Genomic DNA, 14,390 nt, shown 5'->3' on the forward strand with positions numbered 1-14,390 from the left:
GCATATAAAAACTATCGAAGCGGCATCATATTATAAGTGTAACATTATTAGTTTATCTATAGAGACTCTCAAGCTCCAGCATGTTGTTGCTGTGCACATTTCTCCTGTTTTAATTTCCAAAATTTAATCAGTTTCTGTTTTGCCACAGGGCCTCAATGGATCAATCCAATCAGCACATGAAGTACGGAGGCATCCAAACCATACAGAGTCAATTACATGATATGATTGCCTAATATTTTCAAGCTCAGGGTTAGATTTTATGTTTTTCCCCTGTGAGTTTATTTTAGCTCTATTGTTTTTCCTCAGTGGATAAAATAACTATTAAGTTTATTCAAACTATAAAGTGAAAGGCAAAACAAAGAATAGAAATCCAATTGAAGAAAGCAAAGAAATAAAAGTGAAATCCTTGGTGATAGAATAATTTTTTCAAAAAAAGAAAAGTCCTCACAACTGCTGATATTTTGCCCTTCGCTGTATGGTGTCATGTTTGGACAGATAAGCTCTCAGCTGTGCTGAAGCTGTCGAGATTCAAGGTTCAGATGTTAATGACTACAGATGCTGACGGGCTTCACTTTTGTTTTTAGTGCGTTTTGTGTCGGCTGAAGTACAAACTCCAATACACAAACGTCGTAGGTTTAATGGTATGCGTCGCAGCACCAACATTATTCTGATCAAACTCGTGTCCTAAATGCGTTTACTACTGACTTCACAATAGTTGCAAATTAGCAAATACTCTTTGAAAGACTTGTAAGACACCCATTCCAGCCTAAGATCGTTATCTGGTGTAAGTCACGACTAAGGAATCATGTGTCTTGTCTGGAGTGTTCTGTACTGGACATTTGAGAATTGGGCAGTCTGGACAGAGACGGACATAAAAATACAGATATTTTAAACTTTTTATTGTAGATTTTCCTCATTGAAGATATATCGACATAGGAGATAATTAAAACCTATTGTTTGCCCAACAGAAGGAGGTTGTTGTTTTTCCAGTGTGAATCCTGTGAAAGCTTTGATGACAGATGGAGGAAGAAATCAAAGTCAGATAGGCTATTTGGGAAAAGGAGAATAAAACATAACAGGAACCAGCTGGGTGTCTAGCATCCAATATGCGTTCTCAGAGCCTCTCAATTCTATTGATTTATTTTGGACGTTTAAATGGCATCTCTGAGATGCTCTGATGCATCAGTGCTAAGTATTATTTTTGTAACAGTAAATCCTCTTGTAGGTGTGTACAAATACATTAGACCATTATCCAGGACCATAGCCACACTTTGAGCAGCTGTATCCATAACCTCTCGATGAACATTTTAAATCTTGTCTTATCTCCCATCAGTTTGTGGGATGGAATGGTCACTGTGACACTGCTCAGCTCAGCTCATAGGATAGCAAAACGCGTTGATGACATTGATTGAATAAATCTCAAATCTATGCGGCCCTGGCCACTTGTGAAGCAGTGTCCTCTGCTGAATCTCAGCCTTCAGAAATGCTTTCAGAGCATCACAGCATGGCGTGTTTTTGAAAAGCCTGCCAAGTGAGACAGAACAATCCATGGCTTCCCGGATCTGTTTGCAAACGAAAATGTAAAATAAATGATGAAATCGCAGCTTTGCTCTTTTCACAGCTGCACTATCTGATAAAGTCATTCAGCTCTGAACTAATTAGCATGTGTTATGTGAAAGCTGCTCGTGCAGCGTCTGCTGCTAACACCTCTTGACAATGCTAATGTTGCTTTTAACTTAAAAGATAACTGTCAACGTGAGTATTCTGAGCTTGTTTTATTTTCTTCTATACTATTACTATATATTATACCATACGATGTACTATTAACAGTTACACAGAACAAGTTAGACAAGACCAAACTGTGTAACCACAAAGTCTGTGATTTGAAAAATAGATTTTCTAATGGACATTTCTTCCTGCGCTGTAGTGAGCAAACAGGAAATGTTAACTTGAGTCGATATGAAGTGAGCATCAAATAATTTCCGCTCTCAGTGGAGATTTCAAGGCCAGCATCTCATACAGCAGGAAGAATGTTTTTAAGTAATTAGACTTGCAGAGGAGCTGAAAGGTTACATGCTTTGTTGTTCCATTATCTTTTTTTTTTTTTTTTTGCAAATGGACACCACACTTGCTTTAAACCACATATAAGAATTAGGGATCAAAACTTTGTCCATGTTTTAATTAAGAAACACAATTTCATCCTAAAAAACATTCTGTCTAAAAGTGCCATAATGTAGACCTCTGAGATGCAATACAGACTTTTATCAATACTCCCATTTTGCCAGTGAAAAAGTGTTGTTGGTTAAAATAAAAAAGGTAGAGCCGATAAAGTGTCTCTGTACGTGTGAAACGAGTTACTTCCAAGTCTGTGAAAAAATATACCTTATGAGTATAGTTATCTCCTGAATTTGGATGTCGTTCCTTTTCGTGGAACAAGACATTCTGTCTCATCTGAACTCAGCAATCATCATGGTTCCCTGCACCAGCTGTAACAGAATATCATAGGGTTTTATGCAAAACACCTATACTTTTATTTTTCTGGCATTCTCCCATAAACTTCTAATTTTCAGAGTTTTATCAAAAGCACTGTGAACCGCTAGCCCTTGTTCGCCGCTACCAAATGAATTAGTCACGCACCAGCGAGTGTAAAAATGACTTTTGGATTTGTGCCGATGAAACTTTGGGATTGGTAGTTGTTTGAAGCAGTTAAACATTGTGAGCCAAGAGAGATCCAGAACACAACGTGCAGCCACACATTTGCAGAAACCTGCTTTCCCTTGAATATAGCATGTAGAGTGGAGACAGACTCAAACAGGGTGACCATCTTCCTCGACTAATTCTAGCGAGAAGAGAGGAAAGATGGGCCAACAAGAACCATAACACCTGGAAGAAGATACCCGCTGAGAACAAAAAACCTGACACAAGTGAAAAAAGTGTTATAAGTAGATGGAGAGTAAAGAGAAGAGAGTGAGGAAAGGTCCTTGTTGCATCATTAGGTCCCTCAGCGGTCTGGTCCTCTGAATGATTAAAACCAAACCCATACATCATCACATGCTGCTATCACAGTATGATCTCATACATTCAATGTATAAAAAGAAAAAAGAAGGTAAAGTTAATGCTTTTTAGTTTAATGGGAATATTTAATGGGAACGTGTACTTTTGAGTTCATCTTAGAATTCTTATTATTATTCTTCATATTTGCCAATCCTGTTGTGGTTGGCGTCACAGTAAATTTTGACTGTTGGCGAAGCCAGTGCAGGAAGCACAAGTCCCACAATGATGGCACGGACAATTATTTCTCTACAGAAGTGAAAGCTTGTCATGCTTGGTAAATAAAGCTCCCTTGTCTTACAGATTCCCTGCCAAACAGTTGTGTCTGACAACAAAACATCCTGTTGAACAGGAGCACTCTGTAACTATTTATTCATTATAATATGGGTACTCAATCTCATTGTATCAAAGGGGCACGTTGGGGGTTTAACCTACCCATGACCTTAATGGCAGTACAGCCAATAACAAAGTTACTCCGTGAATATAAATGCTGTCAGAGATACTGCCTCATTTTCCCTTTTGAATACATAAGACAGGACCTGGCAGCCATACTGCTACCAATTAAACTACATGGATAAATGACAGTATATCTTTACTGCAAGCAATATCAGTGTTGTACATTACTGTGTTAAATTAAGATTGATTAGATAAGCACACAAAGTCACACTTAAGCTAAATAGTTATTTGTGGACTTTGAGCAGACCGTGATAGATAAACCCAATTTCAAGCTTTGGTAAATGTGGTTTTGGAAAAGACACATAATTCTCTCGCCACTCATCACAGATCCAACCACAATGCACACATATCACACTTTGGTTAATTAGTTGGGTTTTCCTAGCATAATGATCTGGTGCACTAATTGCAAATAACTGCTGAGCTAAATCACACAGATCTAATGTCATTTTGTAGTTATTAGATGACTTCTTATCAGTTCAACCGCCCACCAAATTAAACTTTCCTTCAGAATCCTTTACTGTTGGCCCGGAGTCAGGTAGGTGCCATTCTTAAAACTCAGGCTTCATTGTCATATTTTATTGTCACACTTGCTAATTAGCGTTTACTTGTCTATTTGAATTCATTTTCCATAAACTAAACCAAGTTACTTATGCATTTAAAATGTTTTCAGTTTTAACACGCAAATCGCTTTGAATCAATCAATCAAATAGCATTCTGTGCAGAGACATGTCACTTGAGACCACAAGGGTTTAAGGCAATGACTTACCATGTTGGAACCGTTGAAGAAGGAACTGAACCACTGAACAGACTCACAGCGACAACAAACAGAGTAGAAACTTGATCAAACTTTGACATGAAGGGGCTGAAGACAATTCTTTTCGTTCCACATCCACCAAGGTCTTCTCTTTTTGGTGTGATGGCTGTTGGAAAGCGACATCTTTGTGCATTACGGCCACCAACTGGGAGGGAATGTGGGCTACAAATTCATTAAACCACGGATGTCCCCAGTGTTCATTTATTCTTTTTTTTTTTTTGTCACCACCTGTTCCTGATTCGCACACCTGCATCCACTTTCCTGATTACCCTCAGCAGTATTAAACCTGAACTTTTCCACTCATCCAGCTCAGATTATACGCTGAAGCTCTTAGCTTTGTTGCAGAGCTTTTTTTTTTTTTGGGGGGGGGGGGGTTGTATGCATTTGGGTCAAAATCCATTTTAAATCATTTTGAACCATTTACAGTCTTTTTTCAATTACAGTGACATGCACAACCCTAATACAATTACATTAATGTCTCATCACCACACCGAGTCCAACTATCGTGGCTTTATGCTATATTAGCTTTTATGAAATCCACAAAATTGAATCAAATTATATAAGCCCGTTCTCTCATTAATTCTCATTTCCAGTGAAGGAACCCTTGTGTGACGTGTGAAATGGACTTTTGACTTTCACATTTGTTCAATGACAAAAACTAGCACCAGATCATAAAGCCTAGTGCTAACAATCCACACAGTTTCAATTTATATATATTAAATCTTCAACTTCAATCTTGAATTGAGGAGTTAGTATAATAGCGAATGCAGAAAAGAATGGATTTAGTATTTGAACACTGTCGCTTCCCATCATGTCACAGTGACCTGATGTCAAATTCAATCACCGACCCTTCTGCAAAGACAAAGTTTATTATAATCTAAGCAAGAAACTTCCTTTCACTATCTTGTAGCTGTCAGATAGTCCAGATCTTTCCGCCTTCCTGATTCGTAATGCCTTGGATCCAGAGACTAAGTGACAGATTGATAGCTCAGCTTTAATACCATGTCCCGCTCTGTCAGCCTGAGAAAGGCCATGCCTCCCCTCTTCCATTCAGGACTTACGTGACGGGAGTGTATGTCATAAGGAGCACTGGTCCCATTATAACATCATCCTCATCCTTTAGTAAGTGGATTATGGGGCTGGAGCGCTGGCATGCTTTGATGTGTGGTTTGGCTTTATTGGCAATATAAGAGAACACAGTCCACTTAGGCCCTGCTCTGATTCCATGTAATGCCAGCATTAAACTTATTTTTTTTCCATATTGCCTGTATTAACCCCTCTCTAGGCATGGGCGCTAATACGGATTGATGGGTTTGAATTACATTTGTCACAGAGGTTGATTTGATTGAGAACCTTTTAAAGTACTTGACATTTGACATCTTATTCTAGTTTACTCTTGAACGAGTGTAACATTATTACATTTGAGCTTAACATTCAAGCAGTAATATGTACACTTTTCAAAATGGAAATTCCTAAACTCTATTATTTATCACCTGTTACTAAGAGACAAAAGGATTTTCCATGCAGTTAATTCATTAAAAATTCATTCTGGGAGAGAAATATACAGTAATCAATAGCAATTGTGTGGTAGAGAAATATAAGTGAGCATCCAAGCACCTGGTTTAGCTTGAACATGCCCCCTTTAAATTAAAAATGCTTTTCAAATCCAGCAAACCTCCGTGTTTTACCCCACAGCTGCACCATGAACACTGACACCCCCACAGCTGTGACATTTTCTTGCTCCAGTCTCTCCGTCTTTCCTCCTGACTGCCTGAAACGGACGCTTCTCAGACACATTTTTCACACATCACTGTCAGTGCAGACATTTCACCACAGGCATGTGCTTCAGAAAGCCTGTTTAAAGTGAGATAAAAGACAGTTTAAAAAAATCAATCAGCCATCTTGGAGTTTGGCATAGTTTGTGTCTTTATTCTTACATTCCCTGTGTGACTCCATGAAGTTAGGATCAGGGCTCTTTGGGGGTCGTACCATCTGTTGCAAGCCTCCTGCTTGTTCCTGTTACTGAATGCAGCTCTTTATAACTCTAGGTGCATGTTTGGCGTTATTCTCATTCAGCAGATATTGGAAATTAACTTGGGATACATCAGATGGGTCCATTATAGCAGATTCCAAATGTCTTAAACTTATTCATTAACTTGTTCTACAGTGTATTTAGTGCAAAGTTACTTAAACTTAAACTTAACTACCCAAAGTGTAAGTTTGCAATTGTTCCTCTAGGCATAATTGACACCTCTGGACGCCTCTAATCTTCCTCTGGACATTAACAGATCCCTCAATAATCGAGCACTGACACAACATGAGTGTGAAATGTGTGTTAGTCTATTGTGTCTCATATTGCTTTTTTTTACATAACAAGAGACATGCTCACAAAATAAAGTCTAATTATGGCAGTTTGTCAGTGTACTGAGAATATTTGTAGTTATAGTTTAGTCAGAGTTTTACGGGAGAGCAAATGAGGATCATCATCGGTGACTTTCAGGCTGTCGAAAATGTAATCACTGCAAACCAAATGACTCAGGTCTTGGTTCTGACCACTGTGCATGCAGATTTACTGCATAAGTGGCCCATATCATGGTGTCATTTGTTAATGTCCTTGACTGTGCAGATTAAGCAAACAACATATGCAAATAGGGCTCTGCTTTTGCCAATTTGAATTAATACGAGCGACTGAAACCTATTTTTATTCAGCTTTAGACCCTTGCATATTTGAAAAGGGATATTTTATGCAAATCAGTTATTAAACCCCATTTTTCCATTTCTTTTTTTTGTTTATCTTTCCATAACTTAAACCTGTTTGATTTAGCCACTTCAACGTTTATCTGCAATGTTTCTTTAAAATCAATGTCAGTGAACCCTTGTCATTGTTTTCTAATCAAACTCCTGCTTACATGTAATATTTTGGTGGAAGGTTTATTTTTTGCAGTGACCTTATTGGAAGGCAAAAAAAAAAATCAAAGTTATAAAAGTTATTACTTCTTTTCAGAAGTATGATGGTACAAAAACATCTGCTACCACTTAGCTAGAGGGAGAACTTGTCAAGTTTTTGTTCTAATTTCAACATTACTGTGAAGCATTCATCCACTCTTTTTAAATAGATCCATCCAAAGTAGCAAATTGCTGTCTGTCACCCTGTCATTTTTGTAATTCTTTTTGACATTTTCCAGATTGCAACATGTATCTGATTTTCATTCATTTAATTGGAGTACACTGCACGTATCAATTAAGGTATGGATAAGAGGTAAACAGCTCATAGAACATGAAATGTGTCTCATGCAACTACTCTAAATCTAATTTTCAGTGACCTTAACAGTGTAAAATTGATATTAAATGGCAAATAAAAGATCCCAGCTCTATTGTTGCCTTGATTCACTAGGGAGGTATCAAACAGAGAATCACTCTCACGCCTTCCTGTTTCCACAAGCTGCGTGCTTTTGACTTGCCTCGACTTTGATCCATATCCTGCTTCTTGGCAGGAATCTCTGACTCTGCTCTCGCCTTTTTCTGCTCACTGTTGGACTCTTCCTCTCTCGTTGGCACACACTCTCCTCAGCTTCTTTCAGATTCGGTTTCTGTCCTCCCTGCTAACCTGTCCTCAGGGCAGGCTCATCGCCCTTCATCTGTCCATCTTGCATGATCTCCCAGCCCTCTGTGGCTGTAGATGCGGCCGTATCCCTTTACCCCACGAAGGGTCTCATAAGTTATTAAAATCAGAGCGAAAAAGAGCGGAATGGAAATGCTCCCGTGACCTCACCCAGTCCTCTGGTACCAGTGCCTCCTGGTGAACATGCACAGTATGAGCTGCTATTCAAAGTTGAAATGGGCTTAAATCCTCTGTATTTTAGGCTCTTATCACAGCTGATTTCTATTTAGACTTCTGTCAGATTTCAGGGTTTTGATGGAAAATGAACAATGTGAGGTTGCCAGGAAGGACCCACACCTGACCAAAAGTTGAGCACATCCATCTCTTAATAAAGAGCACTTTTATTTGTCAGATTTCTGCTTTTGTGTGGACTAACCAAATAACGTTAACCTTTTGTTGGAAACCACCACCTGAAACCTGTAACCTCTGCACCTGTAAAGCCCAACCGAGGAGCCCTCTGACGTACAGTTAGGTCTCCTTATTCTTGTTAAGAGGCCAGTTTGAAATTTGGAACTCCCCTTTAATCAAGACTATAGATTTGAAAGAAAGTAACAAGTTCATAATAGGGTCATTGAATTTGTTCTAAAAAAAATCACTTCCAATGCAGACAAAGCAAACGCTTCATCAATTTTAGTCGTAGTTGTACCAGGCTGTCTTTAGTAAATGGGCGACATTCAGAAAATGGTGTCATATTTTGACTTAGGTGCATTTTTATACCCAGTGTCGTGAGACACAACTCAGAGGTCTCCAGACGAAAAGGTTGATTAGTGATTTTTTTTTTTCTGAACTAGATCCTCACACTGCGCCAGGATGGCTGGTATTAATCATCTTGTCTGTCTGCACCAAAGCGAGTGTATTTTTCAAACTGTCAAAAAGTCTGGGAGCCTCCTGTAGTTGGGGCACTGAATTCATGCTGTTAGTGGTCATACTATTTATAACTGCTGACACATTTCACTTATCGCTACAGTATTAGAAATCAGTTTGGAGTCGTGTTCTGAAATTTCCTACTCTGAGTTTCAAGGTGAAATGGTTAACTTAAAACACTGTAGGCGTTATTTGCCAAACTCTAGCAGCAAACATTTTCAAATCATGCCTTAGGCATCACGACTTTGAGTTTGATCCATATCCTACTTGGCAGGATTATTTGACTCTGTTCCTGGCTTTGAATATCTGCTCTCTCTCCCCATTTCTCTCTCCTCTCTCCCTGTTTTCTGCCTCTGCTCCAAATGCCACCCTCCTCCCCTCAGGGCGGGATGATCGCCCTTCTGCTGTCCGTCCTGTGCCTCGTCCTGATCCTGTACACTCGCAGGCGCTGGTGTAAACGCCGCCGCATCCCTCAGCCCCAGAAGAGCGCCAGCGCAGAGGCGGCTAATGAGATCCACTACATCCCGTCAGTGCTGATGGGAGGCCAAGCCAGGGAGAGCTTAAGAAACTCCCGGGGTCAGGGACCAAACTCCAGTGGTACCCTCAGCATCCGGGAGACACCGATTTTGGATGGGTACAAGCATGGCTGGGTGGATTAGGGGGGAGTTGCACTGTGATCTGAAACAATTAAAAGCTGAAAATGATTACATTCCATAACTGACTGCAAAACAGACTTTGTAATTGAGTTCAAGAAAGAGCATTTGGGGTTTGTTATTTCACATTTTATGCAACAATAGCTCAAAATGGTTCAGATTTTAGGGAGCTGCTGAAAAGTACTCCCGGCACTCTGCTCACTTTGCTTTATTGTTCCAGTCTGTAATGAGTTTTAAAGCTTAAGCTTACCTTATCAGTACATTCTGTCACCGCTAGAAATCTCTGCTGCTTCATCAAACGTGTAAGCCACCTGTGAGATTTATTCTTATTTCAAAAAGTCAAGATAATGCAATGCAAATTGATTACGACCTCATCCCCAGGTATGAGTATGACATTACCGACCTTCGTCACCATCTGCAGCGAGAGTGCATGAATGGTGGGGAGGAGTTTGCCAGCCAAGTCACCCGTACTCTGGACTCCCTTCAGGGCTGTAATGACAAGAATAACATGGACCTCACACCTGGTAAGTGTGGAAAACACAGAACAGATAATGAAGATGAAAAAACTGTACCGACTATTGTTTTTCAGGGTAACAAGAATCCCAAAGACTGGATGTAATGAGGAAAGGGTCACATCCAATCAAATTATAATCAAAGTGTGCTGCTATTTCTTTGTGAAGCACATATAGTGCTATTAGCCTTTTACCCTTTTTCAACAATTAGTCTCAGAAAAACATTTACAGATCTTTCTCCACACTACATGATATTCAGCGGAATAAGGCACAGATTTATTCAGCGTACACTGCGAGCTGCCAGAGCCTTCACATTCATTTTTGGCAGTATCGTTAGTTTCTTGGACAGACTTTCTGCCCTCAAGTGGCAAAAAAGTTACCCAATATGCTGCTCTAAACTTTTTATTGCAGTTTAATTTCCAGTGTGTTTGTTTTTCAGTCTTAGTCCATGTAACCATTTGCTGATAGAACAATATGATACTAAAGCTATCAAGTTTTACATCTTTAAAGCTGCACTCATCAATGTTTTTGTTTCAGATTATGATGTGTTACGGCGTCATAGACGTTTGTAACAAACCTTCAGCTCTGACGAGTGGTTTAGTTCTGTCGGTTCTAGTTTTTTTTCAGCTTCGGTGTCGGCACTCTGCTTTCGTCGACATCATTTCTAGCCAGAACATTGATTGTGATTTAAAGACCTGCTGAAACATTGGTCATCGTTTCCCTGTCTTCCAGCATGGCTTCCAACAATAAGACTGAAACATTTAGTGCTGCAAACCCCACTCCACTCGTTCAGCTGCAGAATGCCAGCGTGGACTTTATGGGGGATAAAATGATATGCAGGGAACTTGGTCGATGCTCTATCCCCAGTGATGGAAACAAACCGCTTTACTCCAGCAGTTTAAAGTCTCTGTGGAAACATTGCTATATTGACATTGTTCAGGTTTTTTTTGTCTCGGCTCTTTGAATAAAAGAAAAATCTATTTTCAATTGTTTTAACTCTACTTACATGTATAGTCTGCCACAGTTGATCTCTCATGATTTTGATCTAAGATATTAAAACTTAATATCTTATAAATACAACTTATAAATCATCCTTATAAGCATTACCACTTATTTGATTGTTAGCCTACAGTATATATGTTTGCTACTTTGGCATAGATGATGCTTTTTATGACCTTGAATCATATATTAGCTATGTTATGTGGCAGAAACTCACACGTGCATCATCAATAATTTTAATTCTTTTCAGCTAACAATTTGAAGAAAAAGTAATAAAACTGCTACTAGCTTCATTACAAAACACATTTGCAATAATTACAGTTCTTAAGTAAATAAAGCTAATTGGATTTTTCTTCATATAATAGGCTTGTTATTTCTCTTATAGGTCAAAATGAGTGTAAGGCATATGATGGAAAACAGAAATAAGATTTCTCTAAGATGGAGTTTGGGAATGCTTTGTCTGTATAAAACGTGGAGTCTTGAAAAAGGAGAGGAAATGTTAAAGGGCCAACATTTCAGCTGTTTTCATCAGTGTGAGAACATCAGTTCTGTGGCTGCTGCAGCCAGCTCATTGGCTTTGCATGTCAAAATAGCTTGTTGTATTACAAAAGGTCTTCACACTGGAAAAAACCAAAGGGCTTGAGGATAAGCTGAGATATTTTCATTTATTTATTCATTTATTTTGTAAAGGAATTTATTTTTCATAATCAATGGATGCTGGCGTGGCACTCCACCCCCATGAGGTTGTTTTTTTTGTATAAAGCAGAGACGTCTTGCTGTTTTGCAGGTGCACCCTTTGGATTTCTATAAACAGCAGATTCACTGCTCGGATTAGTCAAGACATCAGTTACGGTGACGGCGCTCTCACACAGTGTTCCCATAAAACTCAAACAGTCCAACCCCAGAGCTAATGGAAACAGAGTAACCCTGTGCATCATATATTTAGAATGGGTGATGTGATGTACGGGAGAAAAAGACAAAGTGCCAGCAGCCGACTGGAATGCTGATGGGTAGAAATGTTGGAGAGGTCATTCAGAAAATGACATTCGTATATCTGTTAGATTAACAGAGATTTCAGGAAATATTTGGTTGGCTGCTCTGAACCTTATTTTATAAGAGCGATAGAAAAACAAGTGAACAAAGGATGATTTGTATGTATTTTAGCATGTTTTAGCATGTCTTTTGTAATACAAAACAAATACAGATTTCATACTAAATGAAATCTGATGCAATTTGACCTCGGGTCCCTTTTGGGTAAAAGCTATCATGTTAAAATCCACCACATTTTTTAGTTTTTTTAGATTTTATTTTTAAAGTGACATATACAGTTATATAACACCGTCATTACTCTCATCGCTTCTTTCCTTTCATCAAAGCTGTTTCTGGTTGTCATCCAGTAGTTCCGTTTTTTGTGATTATTAAAAAAGTTATGTTAAATTATCCAGTCGATCTCCTGAGTTGTGTAGACACGCATTTAAAAGGGGTAAAAAAAGAGCAAACTGAAAACAATGAATGTTTCCCGTGAGCGAAGTCCTCCAACGGGCTCTTTGTGACGGGGCTGATGGTGCTCAGAAGGCAGGATGGTCATCAAGTTCACACAAGTTTGTTGTGCACACACAAACAATTACTGCTCCTTCTCACCAAAGGGAGCAGAATCCATCCTCAAGGCATCTTTAATAAGATTTAATCAGACTTCATGAGGTATTTTTACTGTGTTTTATTTCAGGCTTTACTCAGGTCTGGGGGACAGTCTGACATCGCCTTCACTGAAACAATGCTGCTAAAATGTTTATTTTGTGACTAATTGACTCAAAAAATATATTTTTCAAGATTAATTACTCCTTAAGGGATATTATTACCGCTGTAGTTTGCTACTTTATCAGTTTTATTTTGTCTTGGGGTCTGAATATTTACAGAAATAATCATTTCACCCTCTGAGTCTCACATGTGCTTCGTCTATTTCCTAAATTAGTTTTCATTTCATGCCAGCTTTTCTCACTCATCAATTGTGGCTGTTTGACTTCTCCTCCAGTAAACAATGATCTGAAAGTGTTCTTAGAGCCACTACAGTTTATTTCTGCTCAGAGTGGTTTTTATAAAGTCACATTCAGCTAAAACAATCATTTTTTCAAGTGGGTGCTTTCTCATTTAAGAGAAAAAGCTTTTCAGTTTGTCTCCTGGCTTCCATTCCCCATGTTTGTAATTATGTCCTGCATTTTGGCAGTGAGCGACAACACCAAGTTGGCCCTGATGAACAAATACAAGGACAACATCATCGCCACAAGCCCCATCGACAGCAACCACCAGCAGAACACCCTGCTTCCACACAACACCTCCACAAGCCAACGCAAGCGCCTTTCCAGCAACACCCGTGGTGAGTCACTCATAGATTCTTTTGTAAGATACAAGAAAACACATTTAATGTCCCCACTCAATGCAGATGCATTGTTGGATAATCACATGTGCAGATAGTAAATATCAACGGACATGAGTGTTGATGACTTCACATTCAGGGACTCCACGTTTTCCCTTTTATAGCCGTTGTATTTTCCACTCAGCATCATTTGAAAATACTTTCTCATGACAAGTCTGAAATGTATAGAAAAATGCCTAAGGATTGTCAAACTGTAATTCAAATTCTCCTCAGCTTTTTGTGCATCATACTGAATATAAACTACGAGGTTACTGTGCATTTAAAAGAACATAAAATATGGATAAATCCAAAGAAAGAAAGGCGGTCTGTAGCTTCTAAGTGGGCACACGTTAACTGCTATCAGAAAACTGAGAGCTGGTGTTGCGAGGAGAGACGCTATAAATGTCCACAGTGCGCATAATGTCATGATGTAGAGCCTCTTTTCAGTGAGTTCACATTATGTTAACCATTAACTGCGACGTTAGCTGTGTTTCCCCTTGATAGCATCAACATCTTCATCCAGCATCTTCATAACATCTAGCATTTGGATGCTTTCAACGTAAAGGGTCCTGAGATGCAGTTTAAAGTAGATAAAGAGTCAAATCAAAAGGCAATGACTTGCAAATCATTTGACATTTATATTTAATGTTGATTATAATAAAGACAACATATCAAATAATGAAGTTAGCAATTTTGCTTTTTGAAACATATATTTTGTAGTTTTTAAGATTTCTAAGAGTTCAGCTGAAAGATATAAGACCAGCTTTGTTGTATTTTCCATCTCATCTCATTGTCAGTATGTGACAGGTCTGGACTGCAGGAAGTCTAATTTTGGTGCCAGACTCTTTTTTTTTTTTACTGAGCCATGTGGTTTTATTAAGTACAGAGGGTGGTTTGACATCATCTTGCAGAAAGTCCTTGTCTTAAAAAGACGTCATGTGGCTAGCAGCATATGTTGCTCCATGGT

The 14,390-nt window shown here is 38.8% G+C and overlaps 1 protein-coding gene across 6 annotated transcripts in view; it reads left to right on the forward strand.

Moving 5' to 3' along the window:
- astn1 (astrotactin 1) overlaps nt 1–14,390 on the forward strand; it is a 327,153-nt gene that overhangs the window by 66,995 nt on the left and 245,768 nt on the right. For all 6 annotated transcript variants that reach the window (XM_072364268.1, XM_072364270.1, XM_072364269.1 and 3 more), the window contains exons 3-5: nt 9,230–9,480; nt 9,881–10,023; nt 13,235–13,384. In XM_072364268.1, the coding sequence (XP_072220369.1) occupies nt 9,230–9,480; nt 9,881–10,023; nt 13,235–13,384 (544 nt within the window). The remainder of the gene's footprint in view (nt 1–9,229; nt 9,481–9,880; nt 10,024–13,234; nt 13,385–14,390) is intronic.

The sequence above is a fragment of the Leuresthes tenuis genome, unplaced genomic scaffold (genome assembly GCF_036924035.1).
Source record: "Leuresthes tenuis unplaced genomic scaffold, fLeuTen1.0.hap1 SCAF_14, whole genome shotgun sequence".
Classification (NCBI taxonomy): Eukaryota; Metazoa; Chordata; class Actinopteri; order Atheriniformes; family Atherinopsidae; genus Leuresthes; species Leuresthes tenuis.